The 16,625-nt window shown below is 47.7% G+C and overlaps 1 protein-coding gene across 1 annotated transcript; it reads right to left on the reverse strand.

The window, feature by feature from the left end:
* Positions 1–761: 761 nt before the first annotated feature.
* Positions 762–14,404, reverse strand: LOC144152653 (alpha-(1,3)-fucosyltransferase C-like). Its single transcript, XM_077684020.1, has 2 exons — positions 14,018–14,404; positions 762–1,844 (listed from the first exon to the last, which is right to left on the reverse strand). Exons 1-2 carry the CDS (start codon positions 14,281–14,283, stop codon positions 770–772), a joined length of 1,341 nt encoding a protein of 446 aa, XP_077540146.1. The 5' UTR covers positions 14,284–14,404; the 3' UTR covers positions 762–769.
* Positions 14,405–16,625: the final 2,221 nt, after the last annotated feature.

Raw genomic sequence — 16,625 nt, forward strand, 5'->3', positions numbered from 1 at the left:
CTTCGGCGTAGTTCAAGAACTCAGACGCCAATCCTCTCTCAACCCCCTCACACAACAAATCCTGACCCATGTTGCCCTACTCCGTCGCAACGGGGTATCTGTACGGATTGATTGGGTTCCCGGCCACGAGACAGCTTGCACGGGTAACCAGGCCGCCCATTCTGCGGCACAGGAGAGCAGTATCACACCTCCGCTGGTTCCCTGCACGCCGACTCCGTCACCGCTACCTCCTTCCCTGCAGTTACTTCGACATAAACGCGACAAGAGGAACCGCTACATCGCTGCCACCCCACAAGGGTACTTAACCGGCATTCCTCCCCTGCCACGAGCCGGTGAGGTATTTCTCAACAAGCTCCTAGCAAATGCCGCCTACACCCCGCACATAATCCGAAAATGGCTCTCACCCAATCTGCCTCTCAAATGTACATTCTGCAATACCCTCACATATGCAGACCTCAACCATCTCCTTCGGGATTGCTCCTTCTTCTCGCAACATCGCTCAGACATCATTACATCTTTCCACGCGCCCACAAGCACCCCAGAAGACTATCATACTATGGAGAAACCTCTACTGCACAAAATAGGGCTGTTTGCTATCAAAAGTGGCCTAGCACGGGCAGTGTAGCTGGGGTCGACTCTGGTCCCTGCAAGCTGCCACGTCCCTGTAAAAGACGCTAGATTCCCCTCCCCTACTCCCCCTTCCTCTTCCCTAAACCGGCCTCTGGCCCTCCTTACCAATAAAGGTGCTACTACTACTTTAAGGGCACTTTCAGCCGGTATTTGGGTCCTCAGTACTAGTGTAATTTATAGCTGTCATGGGATATGCGTACGGTGAAAGTTGCATGGTGCTTCGATTCCAAACACGGCGATTAGAGCCATTTTTCCACCATTTGACGAGATCAGTGTACACGGATGTTTCACCGAAACTGGCACTATAAAGCTTCGAGCAAAGGTTGTCGTAGTTGTAACCCGACCAGGGCGCCACGTTGTACTTTCGCCGCCAGGCAAAATATCTTCGATACAACTTAAAGTTTTTTGCAACTTTTTTTAGATAGCCAGCGAGATCTTTTGGTGAGCTGAATTTGAGGGCATCAATATAAGAGCCAGGCGGGGCGAGGCGTTTCTTTTTCGCTCCGAACGTCACCGGTACGATGTCGTAGAGTTGCGTTGCGTACAGCTTTTCAGTTACGTAGTCTTTACAAATACTGTTCTCAAACGACAAGTGAAAGAAGTATTTACGCTCGAACTGTTGGTAACAAGAGGGGCTGCGTGTACAGGAGCTCCTGCCACATTTCCCGATAACGTCGACTGGCATATGCCGGCGCAGCTCTCGGACGAAATCTTCGCGCTTGGCGGATGTGTTGCAGTGGCTTACTGGCCAGATCGCCAGACGTGTCTTCCCCTTCCAAACCGTTTTGAGGCGGGCTACCGAGAAAGTGGTCACATTCTTCTTCCGTTCCACTTCGGCGTACGTAGTCACTATGTCTGAATCACGCCTGTATGTCATGGTCCAGTTCATAGAGCTCTTGAAGGGGACGAGACGGTACATGTGACACCCTGTTGGCGCCTCCATTGTCCAAAACACCCACTTCTGTCCCGGTGCCCTGCGAGCAGGCAGGTCGGAACCATTCATGTCGCAAGCATAGAAGACCACGGCGTCACTGATGGCCAGAGTCCGCCTATCATTGGATATGTAGCAGCGACCAAAAGGAAGTTCAGCTGTTCCCCGTGGATCGAGATACGAGTACCAGCCGCCGAATATAGTGGTCCAGAGCAGAATTCGAGGTTTGTCAGGCCGGCCGAGCTTATCCTTGCGTCGGAAGAACGGCATCCATTCGCGGTCCCTGAAATGAAATGGAAGACGAATCACGTGATGTTTAAAAGTAGCGCTCACTCAGACTCGTCTTGCGCCGCGACAAAGTGATTCCAGCCAACCACGAGCCGTTCTCACGAGCGAAAAAGATGTCTTCACCCAGCCGCTGCTATTCATTTAGGCACCCGCTACGCGAAGCTGAATGAACTGAAATGAGGCCAGCTTGTTCGCGCCTGCGGAGACCGGTAAGTAGGGCATATTACGGACCAATGGCATATCCCTTGCCGGGTCTTCTCACATTTGTGGCGTAGGCTATCGTGGTTGACCCCGTATATACAATTTTAATAAGAAAAGGTCGTAAGAAGGCAGTAATGGCCGTATTTACTAACTCCTTACAAACCATACTACCCCCGGTTTTGTACGTAGGCTGTGCTACTAGCAACTGCATGGTTAGGAAATTAACTGAGTGCAGGAAGTAGTGTCCACTAGAATAAGGTTGTGCTTGTGACTAGGTTATGCATGGCCAGTTGGTAAACGCATGTAGCTCAGAAGAGTGTTATCGCTAGGACTTTACTAGGGTAGGTAGTTGTACTTACCGCCTGCTTGAGTGAGTAACCCTGACAAGTACTAAATTTACTACCTGCAGTAACTAAATACCCAGTGCATACTGGAACAAATAACTTGTTAGTGTATCATTAGTGAATGCGCCGACCTTTTTTTTGAGAGTGTACCTTTTTCGATACTCTCACATCAGGAAGACATGCGGCAGTCACCTATATCCACGTGCCTGTGAAGGGCGAAACGATCTACAGAGCGAGGCGTCCGTTCGTTCTTCCGTTCGTTCATTCGCCGGTTGGCGGCTAAACCCTGGATGCTACAAATTCTTCGGAGCGCGCGGTCTTCTAAAGCACGAGGCGCTCCACAAGGTCACGAAATTTACCCCGGCAACAGCGCAAGGTAAGGGGCAAGCGGCGCAACGCGTAACAGAGAGAAGTCATCCGAAAGCGTAATGTGGAGGCGGATCGCGAAGGACGTCGGGTCAAGCGTCAAGAGTACAGAACCCTTCGAGAACGCAGGGGGAAGCAAAGGGCCTCAGTTTTGCTTTCGCATACGAGACTCTTTGGACGTGATTAGGTTTATTCGGACTGTCTTCGGACCATTTATTAGTTCCGATGCACTATCCCTCATGTGGTCGTAGTCGAAGATGCCCATGTGGCCGCGTCGGAATCGAACTGGGCGCGGCTTGCGCGTTTCGTGTTGCAGGTGTAGGAAGCCCACTCAGTTGTGGCGGGTGTTGCTTCCTGCATTTCATTGACGAGCGGGCCCGGCCGGAACTTGGAAGAGCGGCGAAGACGAGCGGCAGCCCAGCGGCTGACTCGCGCTCCATCTCCAACAGGGGCGTGGAAAAGCTGACGTGCTAGCGCCAGCCCCGCCGATGACGGTGATAACGCTTATGAAGGAAATGACGATGTTGTCGCTACCGAGGCATTTGGCTTGCGGTGCTCCATTTATCTTTACAAATAAATCTCCCAGCAGCTTACGTGCATCGAATTGACACCATCCATGTACATAGTGGGGATTAGGATGATCAGTGTATACTACACAAACAAAACCATTGTGGAAGTCGGCACACAGCGGCAATGACTCTAAGGCTCCACTGGTTCTCCACATTCGCAAGACGGAAACGCGTAGAATATTTTCGTTTATTTCTTTAGTAGACGTGGAGGAGCACGCAGACCAGCTTGGTGCTGTAGGCACTCGATAGTCCTCGAACAGTTTCCCTGTGTATTAATGCGTAGCATTCTTTGCCGAGTGCACCCACTGCCAGGGCTGTGTAACGCCCTGCGTTTCCACAAGAATGCAGATATCGCGGAAGGTACACCTGTAATCGCTAGAGTGGAGTAAATAGAGATAACTGGTCGCACGAAATTTCGGACCACTAAAAATAAGTAAACTATTAAAATATTACGGAAAATGGCGAAGCGTGTAACGCCCTGCATTTCCACAATACTGCAGATTTTGCTAAAGTTCCATCTGCAATCGCTATGGTAGCGTAAATGGAGCGAAATGAACGAAATTTTCAAAAACTAAGAAAATAAAAAATACATAAAATATTTATGAAAACTGGGCAACTGTGTAACGCCCTGCATTTCCACTATAATGCAGATTTCGGGAAAGTTCCAAATGTAATTGTTACGATAACGTAAATGGAGATAATTTGTCGAACGAAATTCTGAAAAACTTAAAAATAAGAAAATATTCAGAAAAACGGGAAATGTCAAAACCTAGTGCGCATGGCTTTACCACAACAATGCAGATATCCCGAAAGATCCACCCGTAATCGTTTAAATAGCGCTAATGGAGACAGTTGCTGGGACAAAATTTTTAAAAACTAAAAAAATGAGAAAAATACAAAGTAATAAGAAAACTGGCGAACCGTATAACGCCCTTAATTCCCCCAATAGTGCACCTTTCGCAACAGTTGGAAATGAAATCGTTATAATCACGGAAATGGGGGTAAATGGTCGGAAGAAATTTTAAGGAACTAAAAAATAAAGAAAATATTGAAAAAGTACGAAAAATAGCAAAACGTATAACGCATGGCATTTTCACAGTAATGCAGATTTTGCGAAAGTTTCCCTGTAATGTTTATAACAGCGTAAGTGGAGATAATCGGTCGAACGAAATTTTTCAAAAATAAATACTGTAAAAACTCGTTAATTCGAACTCGGTTCATTCGAACTTACGGTTAATTCGAACTCAGGCCCTGGTCCCGCCACAGCCCTGCATATTTCAATGGCGGAAAACTCCCGATAATTCTAAATCGTCGGTGTCCAGAACAATTAATTACAGCTGGGACCCCTGGTTCCCATCGCTCCACGTAGAAGAAGTCGCCCAGGGTGATTACAAAATCCAAACCGAACAAAATTTACTATTGGTGCAAACCAACGAAACAAAACAAAAACACTGTAGCGCGTGCAATATTCTGCTGCAACAGCTTATTTAGCTTCCGTAGCGGGCGATTGCTTTCAATTTTGATTGTCTCGATCCTACCACGTAAATAAGCCTGTTTTTGAGCATAAACAGCATCATTATTTACGAAATCACCTGGCACAAACGTCTAGTAGCTACTGTCGTAGCCGGGGTCCGGGGTCTCGGGGGCTCACCGCATCGGACCAGGATTGAGGGGCCAGGGCGACAAGGAGAAGCAAGAAGGTTTATATACAAGTAGGGTTACATGGTCAGGATACAGGGTCGAGTGCCAAACAAAGGGCTCGCACGGTCTTAAATAGAGTTTCAGGTCCTTGTACGGGGTCTCTGGCTCTAACCGCACGAACCAATCACAGCACGGGCACCGTGTTACCAGGGCCCCTGTCATTGGGCCCTCCGGGGCCTTTCACTGGGGACACACGAACCAATCACAGCGCAGGCTCCGTGTCTCCAGGCTGTCGGTCCGGGGTTCTCCGGGATCTGCAAAAGTGGGCCCACGTTCCGGTCACGGCGAAGGACGCAGGAGAGGGGTGCCGACCTTGACTGCCAGGCTCTCCAGAAGGGCGCATTCCTTTTCGTTGTTTTACTGTTTTGCAGTACTCTCGGTGTTTTCTCAGCGTTCGACCCATGCTTCGAGGAAAGACGCTTGCTTGGCTTCCCGGGAGCTCTCCGACCCGGTGGAAATGGTTGCTGGGCGCTTTGGGACGATTCCACGAGCCGAGCCGCGCGAAATACACTTGCGAAGCAGCACATGAAGGCTCCGAAGTTTTGTTGTCGGTCTCGGTCGCTACACTCCTAACTCGCGATTACGAGTTCACAGGTGACTTCTTGGTGTTCTGCCTGCGTACTGTGCGTGATGTCCATTCATTATAGCGCCCGCCCGCGAATAGGAACCTCGCTCAATTAAAAAAAAAACATGGTCCCCTTCGAGTTCGAATTAACGAGCTTTTAAGTATAAAATGATTCCCGAAAATGGGAAAACGTGTAACGCCCTGCATTTTCGCAATAATGCAGATTCGAGAAAATTCTACCTGTAGTCGTTATAATAGCGCAAATTGAGATAATTTGTCGAAAGGAAATTTTGAAAAAATAATAAATAATAAAAATATGAAAAAAATACGCCATAGAGCGAACCGTATAACGACCTGCATTTCAACAATATTACAGATTTTGCGGAATTTCAACCTATAATCTTTATTTTACGTAAATTAGATAATTGTTACCAACAAATTTCGAAACAATACGAAATAATAAATATATAAAAAACTACGGAAACTGTATAACCGTTCAAAGCCCTGCATTTCCACAATTATGCAGATTTGACGAAAGTTGCAAATGTATTCGTTATAACAGCGTAGATGTAGATTATTTGTGGAACGAAATTTCGAAAATAAAAAAATAAGAAAAATTGTAAGCATTTACGGAAAATGGCAAACCGTATCACGCAGGGCCTGCATTTCCACAATAATGCACATAACCCGAATGTTTCACTTCGAATCCTTATAATAGCGTAAATGGAGATAATTGGTCGGGCAGGATTTAGAAAAAACAAAACCTTTGACTGCAAAAACTCACACTCAAGACAAGCGGCATAACAATGGTCCGCATTAGTAGATAACTCTCTGAATTTCTCCACAATTTTTAGTTTTCTCACCTATTTCAGCAAAGTTTGCACCGGGGTGTGGAGATTTTCTGCGATTATCGGTTATGTAGTGCCCTTTCGTCCCATAGTTTTCAGGCTGCATTTCCAATGAATAATGTTTATGCAATAGTGGAGAAAGCTTTCAAATATGTTCCTGGCATGGGTACCTAATATGTAACAATACAGTAGTGTCCGTTTGTTCATTGAAATTCTCTCTTGCACATTCTTGGTCAAATAACCTTTTATCCCGGACTTGCCATAACTCTGCCCGCTTGGCGCCGAGTTCTCCCCTTCTAAAACGTAAAAACTATTAGTGGCTTAGCTCGGCTACGTCAGGATATACGCAGCGTGAGCTAAGGTTCAGCTGGTTATTCTTAGGTTTCCTGGTTGTCTAGGATTAGCTGATTATAATGCTTACTGTGCTACAACGATTTGCAATCCAATACCATCCCATCGAATCCAATTTATTCCAATCCAACCCAATTCAAACCAATCGGATCTAATCCAATCCAATCCAATCCAGTCGCGGCTGCGCTGGCTCCAGCACGCCAGCTGTGCGCCGTGAGACGTCACTGCTCCTCGTGCATGCGCAGCATGGCTCTGCAGGAGCCACGCGAAACTGCTCACTCAACCTCGGCCAGTGTAGCTCACGCTACAAAACTGTAGGCTGTAAAGCCAGTGCGCGAGGCCGGTAACTTAAGGTCAGACAATAAAATTCGTGCCAACCACTTAAATTCGGACAGCTTGGAGACTTTGAAGAAAGCTCCTGAAGGAAGCAGTCACGGTTTGCTGCAAAAAAACAAAAATCTTTTTTTTTCTTGCACTTCCCCCTATCTTAATGCCCCTCCATCTATGTCACTGTTTTCATCCGCGAGACACAGTTTTAAAACAAACCGCCGCGAAACCACGACAATTCCGACGGAAGTAAGCCATCAGGCCAATAAAGCATTCAGTAAACGCTAAGTCCGCAATGCCGCACCTTACGAAGTATCCTTGATGGTAACAAGCAAACATCCCCCGAGAGAATTTATGGCTTTCTTAGTTAATTACAGTAGTCTCCGTCCCGAAAAAGTACGCCTCAGACTATTTCCTGTGCCGACTACAAAATATTTCCCCTGCTGAACAACAAAAGTTTTTTTCATTCTCCTTCTAGTAATAAAATATCTATCACCTGGAAAACTTGGGACACTAGTGAACCCACTCATCGGACAAGCCCTGCATTCCAAAATGAAAGGCAACTTCTCGTCGAGACGCTTCTCGCTTAAGACCGAATTCCTTGAATGATTTCCTCCATCCACCATGCTCAACCATTTTGGCGAAAGCAGTCCGGACGCACTCCCCAATTTTCTATATCAACCCGATATTTTTCCCCCTCTATTTCCCAGTACACAGTGCGCACAGGAGCCTCTTGTTACCCCTAAGGAAGTGTAATGCATAACCAAGAGACTTCCGGAGTTTCTCGCTTCATTGTAACTGCTTCCATTCTAGAAGAGGCTGCTACCGCGCTCCCCACCCGTCACTCATCCTCCCATGTGCACGCATGTGTCCAAGTCTTGCCACCAATACATTTTACAATACTCCTGTCACATGCCCTCAATGCCACATGCCCTGCCTGCGGCATACCGACATCCACATGCCCCCCGTCCCACCCTACACCCCGTCCTCTCCCTTTCCCCACAGCACAGGGACAGTGGACGGACCCACTTGAGGCTCGATGATCAACAAGGCCTGGTGAATGGGGCCCGAGCAGGAATGGTAGCCCTGCGTTTTCGGGAGTGAGACGATGCCACCGATTTTCCCCTTCTTTTGCATCCTTTATTAATCGCTCCAATAAAACGTCTTTGCCGCTTCCTTCTCCTTTTAGTTTTAATAAACGTTAAACATCACTGATCGATTGTAGGGAAACGCGACCACGCAACTGAGGCGATGACGCGCGCCGTAGTGGAGGGCTCCGAATTAATTTCGACCACCTGGGGATCATTCACGTGGGCCGAAATCTCGTACACACGGGCACTTTTTGCTTTTCTGATGGAGGCGAAAAGCAATAAAGATTAACTTTTACAAATTAAAATTCCCCCAAGCCCAGCCGGCAACGCAGGAAGCTGAACTGCAGCACAGCTGAGTGATAACTGCGGGTCCCTACAAATTCAAAACACTGTTTATATTCCGCTGCGCCATCGTCAAAGAACCGCAAGCCCCACCGCAAGCAACCAAACTCTCAATTCCAGTTGGTGCAAAAAGCCCGTCAGGGGCCGTTCTACTGAAGTGACATGGTGTATTGTTTGATAGAGTATGGGAGTATAAGAGGAGGCAGGAGAGAAAGAGATAAACTTCCCCTCTGTGGAAACGACAACGATGGGGAACGCGAAGCTCTCCAAAATCATGTCGGACGACACCAAATGAACCAACCCAAATGCGAGCGGACCGTAATTATTTATGATGATTAGTGTGGTGGTCACTGGATTCCTACCTTACTTGTATGGTAAGCTGGTTTGACGTGGGTCCACTCGCTCTGGACTGGTTCTTTTGGTGCCGCTATTGCTATTAGAAAGCTTCGCGTTCACCCATCGTTGTCGATTTGGTGCATTTTCTGTAAAACGTTGCTCGTCCTCGCACCCCTCTCCAAAATCAAACTCCTTAGGCCGTGCCCGAATGGTGCACTCGCATTGACTTGGGCATCACAACGCGAGGAACCCAGCTTTGACTCCGACAACGGGGAGTGTTTTCATTTTTCTTCCCTTTACCCACAATAATATTCACCGCCAGAGAAAGTTGGCTTTCCTGCAGTGGGTTTCGGCTGGACCAAAGACGACATCAGGCAGGGGCTGCACGTTTCGCTTTATAAATGCTTATTTGACGAGTGTTAGTGCTGCTCTTGAGGCACACCCCCGATTGGGGGCGTCGCTTGTCCGGGATGCTCGGGCCTCAATTGGCTGGCAGTCCAGTCACCCTTCGCCAGTGTGCGATGGGTCCCAGGGTACGCACTTTTCTTTTCAAGCAGGCCACCCACTGCTTGTAAGAGGGGGAGCGTTGGGGGTAAGCCTGGGTTATCATGTTGAGGACCTGTTTCGGTAAAGCTTGATGTCGGGCTAGTTTGTGTGACATGATTTTGAAGGTAAATTGCGCTTGTTGCAATCACAGACATGGACACAGAAAAAAAAAAAAGACGTCACTTCCACGAGCCCCGCGGTCGTTACGTAGCACGAGCTACACTGGCCGAGGTTGTGCAGTTTCGCGTGTCCCCTGGAGAGCCGTGCAGCGCATGCGCGCAGAGCAGTGACGTCACACGGCGCACAGCTGGCGAGCCAGAGCCGCCGCCGCCGCGCGCGCCTCGCCGGTCTGTGCATTCCAGAGGAGTGACGTGCTAGCCGCGCCAGACCAACTGGCGCCGGCGCGTGCCCAGCTGTGCGCCTCCCTTGCGCAGTAGCCAAGCCTGGCGCTATATGCTGGAGCCGCTTGATAGCGCCTCACATTTTGTGCGCATGCGCAGAGGTATCAGGGGAGTTTACATATAGCGGGGCGTTTCCTAGACAACCAGGAAAGCTAAGAATACCCAACTGCACCTTAGCTCACGCCACGTACACCCTGGCATAGCCGAGCTAAGCCACTGCTAACTTTGACTTTACATTTCACTTGAATGACTTCCGTTCTCATTCTCTCTAGAATTTGTTGTTTTATTCTGTGTTGCTCTATATTGCCGCGAACCATGTATGGGTTTGTTTATTTATTGTTTGTTTTTAACTGCCCGGCCACGCCCGGCTATGTTATCTGGGTCCCAAGCGAAGCGCGTCTTCCATTCTTTATTTTTTATGCCGCAAGGGCTATCTCATTCAGATAAGCAGACTGTTTCGTCTTAACGTCGCTAGGCCAGAATAACATTCTCTGATCTCCAATGTTCTGGATGTAAATCGACGGTTCCAGAAATACTCGCGCCGAAAGGTAAAAGCCTGCTGAGCCGACGCCGCGGCATTCGAATCGTCGACGCTCGACTTCGCACGTCACTTTGTTGACTGCTGCTTCGCCACCTGTATTCCTTCAGTTGTTAGGGGAGCACAACTTCGCTCGAATAAACTTGTTTTCCTTGAAGTCAACTGCGTCGTCTTTGGCCACGTGAGAATATATATCTTTTCGCTTTGCTCAGAATAAATCAGTTCTTAGTGCGCCCTCTTCTCGTGAAAGTGTTTTTTTTTTCCTGTGTCCGTCTCTGTACTAACAACAAGCCCCTTTAATTCAAAAGACCTGGTTCGGCTGAGTAGGGATGGTTTTCAGCCAGGTTGTACCTGTGCACCGTCCTGAGATGTGTGCAAGCCCAGGATCTGTATGGAGTCTTTTTCAGAATTTGCCGTTTATGTGTAGCCTGAGGAGTTCTTTTTCAGCGGAGGTTTGTTTTCAGATGTTTCCAGATGTGGGCGAGCGTTGAAGAATTCCAGGTTGTCATAACCAATTCGCGACAATCCACTACGATGCACCTCATAGTGCCAATGCAACATTGGCGCGTTTATTTGAACATTTTGTGGGAAAATCGGATTTAGATGATTTAAAACGTGTATCAAGCCTATAGCGACTGGGTACGTCGACATTTAACTAAAACTGAGGTCATCACTGAATGGCTTTGGGTAGAAATTCGCATTATGGGGTAAAAGTTAAGAACGACATTACCCAATGTAGTGTATCAAAGTAAAGCTGTAGACTGGGCTGGTTGGTAATTCATAGTGAACAAATGTAGCGCAGCAGAAACACAAGGGATGAAAGAATACACACGGACGAGCGCGCACTTCCAACTGATTCTTTATTCACAAGACGACAAATATACTATATGCTTAGCCTAAGCAGAAACAAAAAAAGACGGAAGAAAAAACGAAACAACAAAAAATACTCGAAAAATAAAGATCGAGTACACCCAACACGCGCCAAACATCTTCACAAACACAGTGGCCTGCCGCGTATGGCATCACATTGCAGAAAATGTAATTCACGGTCAGATAACACAACCGACGGTTGGCTAACACAGTCGTTTTTTTCCGCGCAATCTGAGCTGCCTCACTGATTAAGCGCGCTTGCTTGTCCTTGATTATCTCAACAACTGTGGTGCTAGAGAACTGCGCAGTGCAATCCCTGCACGTGCTGACATGCTGTGCCAAAAAACATTCCTTGCCATCGCGCACCTTATTGGCATGCTCGCGTAGACGCTCATTGAGACACCTGCCAGTCTGTCCCACGTAGCTCGCACCGCACGCCAAAGCAATTCTATAAACTACATTTTGAATACATTCTACGAGCTGTGTGCTGTGTTTAGCAGTGCATTGGACCCCCCGTCGCTTAACAGGACAAGTGCTGGTGGCCAACTGGGACAACTTATCGGGAGCGCTGAAAACAACTTTCACATTAACACGTTGTCCCATTTTCTTAAGGCGATGGGACACGGAGTGCATATACGGAATCACAGCCACTCTCTCCCGTGTTTCCGCTGTAGCTTGACCATGTGTGCCGCGGTCAGTACCTCTACTTTTCTGTTTCTTACGCATTGTCTCAGCTACGGAGACAAGCAAAGGGCGAGGGTACCCCGCTTCGCCTAGGCGCTCAGACTAAGCCAAGAGACTGGCTGACACGGCGTGGTGGCAAGACCTCTGCAAAGCGTTCGAAAAACATGTCTGCACAATCGCTCTCTTGACAGGTTTGCTGTGAGCTGATGTGAACGGCAGAATTGGCTTCCGCGCTCGAGGCTCATAACACCAGCACGTGTGCTTCGCAAGGAAGCGGATCCTCAGGTCTAGAAACCGAATGTTGTCCCCGTCAGGCAACTCGTGAGTTACAACAAGCGGCTTGAGGTATTGTTTGAAAGTTTCAAGTACCTGCGCAACCTGAAGGTGGAACGTTTGCGGATCACTGCGCAGAAAAATAAGATAATCATCTACGTAGCAGCCGTTCCTGCACCGCCCTGTCCACCTTCGCCAACAGCAAGTCACTCAAAAAAGGTGCTATGGGCGACCCGATAGAGACGCCTTGTTTTTGAATGTACACTTTCTCGTTCCATTCTACAAAAGTCGACGTGAGGTACAACGACAGAAGGTCTGGGAACCCTTGATAGTTCACGCCAGCCGTGTTCTGAAACGCCAGTGCTCCAAAGTTGTCCATGCAGTTTTCTATGCACTCTAACAGGTCTGTGTGCGGAAGCGAATAATAAAGATCCTTTATATCAGTCGAGAATGCCCTGAGCGTTGTGTTCGATTGCTGCCTCAGAAAGTCAGTGACTTCTCCAGAATTTTTAATTCTGAATGGGTCGTCGACTGGGAAAAGCTTGAGCTTGTCCTGCAGAAAGCGCCCTAGTTCATTTTGCCAAGCCCCTCTTTCCGAGACGATTGTTGCCTTGGAAGAGTGACAAACTGGCCCTTGACATGTTCTTTTCTGCCAAGACACACAAGGTTGGCATGCCTTTCAGGACAATCGTGGCAAAGGCAAAGCGTCTACGCGAGCATGCCAATAAGGTGCGCAATGGCAAGGAAGGTTTTTTGGCACAGCATCTCAGCACGTGCAGGGATTGCACTGCGCAGTTCTCTAGCACCACAGTTGCTGAGATAATCAAGGACAAGCAAGCGCGCTTAATTAGTGAGGCAGCTCAGATTGCGCGAAAAAAAAACGAATGTGTTAGCAAACCGTCGGTTGCGTTATCTGACCGTGAATTACATTTTCTGGAATGTGATGACATACGCGGCAGTCCACTGTGTTTGTGAAGATGTTTGGCGCGTGTTGGGTGTACTCGATCTTTATTTGCCAGTATTTTTTGTTGTTTCGTTTTTTCCTGCGTCTTTTTTTTTGTTTTTTTTTTTGCTTTTTTTTGTTTCTGCTTAGGCTAAGCATATATATTTGTCGTCTTGTGAATAGAGAATCAGTTGGAAGTGAGCGCTCGTCCGTGTGTATTCTTTCGTCCCTTGTGTTCTGCTGCGCTACATTTGTTCAGTAGTGTATCACTCCGCCGAAGCGACCGGCGCGGATGTCAACGCGCCGGTGCGTTTTGAAAGGAGGCTGCGCTTGTTCCACCACACCGTCAGCCTCCTCTAACCTAGTTCGTCGTCGCAGCAGTAGTTCATAGTTCCGTTGTGGTTTTTACGTTGTACCGGAGTATAATAAAAAAAGTGTGGTTGATTCCACTGTCGTAGGAATCAGTAAAACACGAAAGTGAAATGGGCAGCGAAATCTGCAGCTGAGCCCGATTTACGGGTCCGCGGCTGTCTTGTGCGTGTGTTTGGCGAGTGGCGTCCTGCTGGCGGGTCGCTTCGGCAAAGGTGTACTGGCATCATTTCCGTGACGGATATGACGTCAGTGAAATCTTGGTGTATCCCGGCATAAAACACCTTCGTGTTACAATATCGAACCCGCAAACGAACAACCCTGAGTATAACGCACCCCTTAGTACCAAAGGTTGCTTCCCTTCAAGAAGACCCTGCGTGCAGAGGTCCACCCTTTAAAGGCCGCTTGCTTCGTTGTACTGGCATCATTTCCGTGACAGATATGACGTCATCTAAGTATTGGTCTATCCGGGAATAAAACACTTTCGTGTTAAAAATACTTACGGAGATAGTCCGCCAGAGACACTAACCGTGCCCTGAATCGACGATACACTGCTCTGAAGGTACTTGTAGTGCAGCAGGTAGAAGAAAACCAGCCCGCAGAGCAGAAACAAGCCCACTTTACAATTCCGGGTCGCTTTCAGCCGGTGTTTTGGAAGTGGCCCTGCGAAGAAGTGGTTGGGACGTGCGTCTGCTGTTAACGATAGTACAGTCACAAGTGTTGTCACAATAATAAGTGAAAGAAAGCAGTGTTCTGAGGAGAATCCCATTATTTCATTATTTTACAGCGAAGCTATGTATGACAACATCCAGACCAAACCTGCGTCCGTCTGCATAGACGCACAGATTCAAAAAATTATCTGCTTCAATGATAGTACAAAATGCTCTGTGGCTCGTGCGCTAACGCAGTTATCTTTAAAAAAATTCTGCTGAAATTGGCCGCTGAGACGACCCTTTCATTACGCCGAGTGCTATCACGTTTTATTATTAGTGAGTTCACAGAGACGGTGTAAACGCCACAGAATTCTCGTCGGCTGTCAGTACAAAGCCGTAGATGGAGGGCGCACGCATTCAGAAAACGGCTGTAATACTTGCTTTCTCAAAACTATCCACAAATTTATAATGGCATATTGCAACCGACTATTCTTGTTATGTTATGGGCAAGCGTCCTTACAGGCACGTTTCGAACCTTGCGGGTCGGCGGCAACGTCCAGCCACTTGCTGTTGCGCAGCGCAGTGTTATCCCTGGTCGCCGAGTTTGGCTAGATTCGGTTTCCAAAATTGGGGCGATCCTAGCGTCAGGACGCTGCAGGGTGACCCTCGTTTTTCTTTTCCTCAGCGTTTCTTTCTTTCCACATCGTCCATGCTGCTGGGTGTCCTAACGCACGCGCAAAAGCTCACCGACGCCGATTTTTTTTTCTTCACTCGGCAGTGCACGGCGGGCCACTTCGGTGCGGGCGCAAGCGAGACGGCATGCGAAGTGTTACGCGGGCTGAAACTTTCGCTGCGTTATAAAATATATTCGAATGCATTCTAAACGTGGGGCCGCGGAGGAAGGAGTGTCACCAGTCTTGGGGATCTCTGTGGTGCAGCAACACAGGGCGAAACAGTTCGTCCGACTTTTTTGTCTTCCCAAAAGATGACAGGTAAGTAAATTTGCTTTGTACAATGAAAAAGCCGACCGACAGCACTCTTTTGTTTTCAAAATACGTCGCACATGTAACGTGAAGTTAATGAGACATGTCATTTGTCTTGTAGAACAAACTTATCTATACCTATGAAAAAAGTACCCGACTGACTGACTGACTGACTGACTGACTGACTGACGCATCAACGCCCAGCCGAAACTGTTAGATCGAGAAACTTGAAATTTCGCGAGTTTATTTGCGTCATTGAGTAGGTGATCACTAAGGCGGGTCTTTCAGAAATTGCACCCCTAACCGAGGAAAAAGTGGAAATTGTGGTTTCGCGAATTAATGATTTTCTCGGTCACCCGTTCATATATCGAAGCGTTTTTTGCTGATATATGTAGCCCTCAAAAATATCTAGAAAGTAGTTTTTTGAATTTCGCCCTAACCTACACTAGCGAGGTGATTCCGAAATCCGGAAATAAAATGGTGTTCCTAAGGATTCTCAAATAAATCTTTCACCGATTCAATTATCACACTGATTTTTTGCAGCATATGTTACTCATACAAATGGCACAGAACCGTTTTAAATGCGGAGCATTTCTTTAACTCACGATGTCACCCGTTCTAGTTGTCTATCGTCGTCCGCACCCCTCCCCCCTACACTATATAAAAAAAAATACTTACCGGCGCCTGGTTTCGATCACACGACCCTGCGGACGGAACGCAAGGTAAATAGTGAAGCAAAATGGAGAGACGAGCTAGTTGGTGAACAATTTCCATAAGCGCAAAAATTTTACAGGGACGAGAAAGGGAACGGCACAGGAGCTTACTACCAACTGAAATTTTTATTGAAAACGAAAACACATTTATACCACCCCCATAGTGTTCTACGCACTGCGCCACAAAGCCGACACAGAATGGAGGGCTACGAACGCGCCTTATATCCTTGACTCATTCAAACTACGTCAAGAAGCTGCTGATACAACGCATTCACTACCTGTGGGCGGAACGCGAGGTACATGGTGCTCTTCCCACTGCGCCACAATAATCATACCCACCTGCTAATAAATGATGTCATACCCACTTGCTAATAAATGATGTCACGTGACCACGTAATTACGTCTCCTCATTTAATTACAATGCAACAACCAACAGCAACAAGTGCAACAACATTAACGTAACGCAAACTACTTAACGTCGAGCGCCCCCGGAAATGCTCTGCATTTGATCGTGCCCCTCGCGAGGGGGATGTTTAGTTTCCTGCCGCAGCAAGAACCAGGCGGCCTCCTGCGCAGTTTGTGGCGCATACCCACTTGGGGGATTGGCCAGGATCGTTTCACTTACTACATTCCGGTTACGGCAGGGTTTGACTGGAATTTTTAAGGATTTTGCCCTGCGACGCCGCTAAAAGGGCCAAATTGTTTTTTTTACAATTGACACGGCTGATGAGCCAAAAAGGCCTAACCGGTTATGTACACGTC

Source organism: Haemaphysalis longicornis, unplaced genomic scaffold (assembly GCF_048455015.1).
Source record: "Haemaphysalis longicornis isolate Haplotype H1 unplaced genomic scaffold, Haemaphysalis longicornis Haplotype H1 scaffold_9, whole genome shotgun sequence".
Taxonomy (NCBI): Eukaryota; Metazoa; Arthropoda; class Arachnida; order Ixodida; family Ixodidae; genus Haemaphysalis; species Haemaphysalis longicornis.

Coding starts and splice junctions, on each gene's coding strand:
- LOC144152653 (XM_077684020.1), bottom strand. CDS start 14,283: ATGGGATTCTCCTCAGAACACTGCTTTCTTTCACTTATTATTGTGACA. Junction 1,845..14,017: donor GTCTCTGGCGGACTATCTCC/GTAAGTATTTTT, acceptor ATTTCATTTCAG/GGACCGCGAATGGATGCCGT.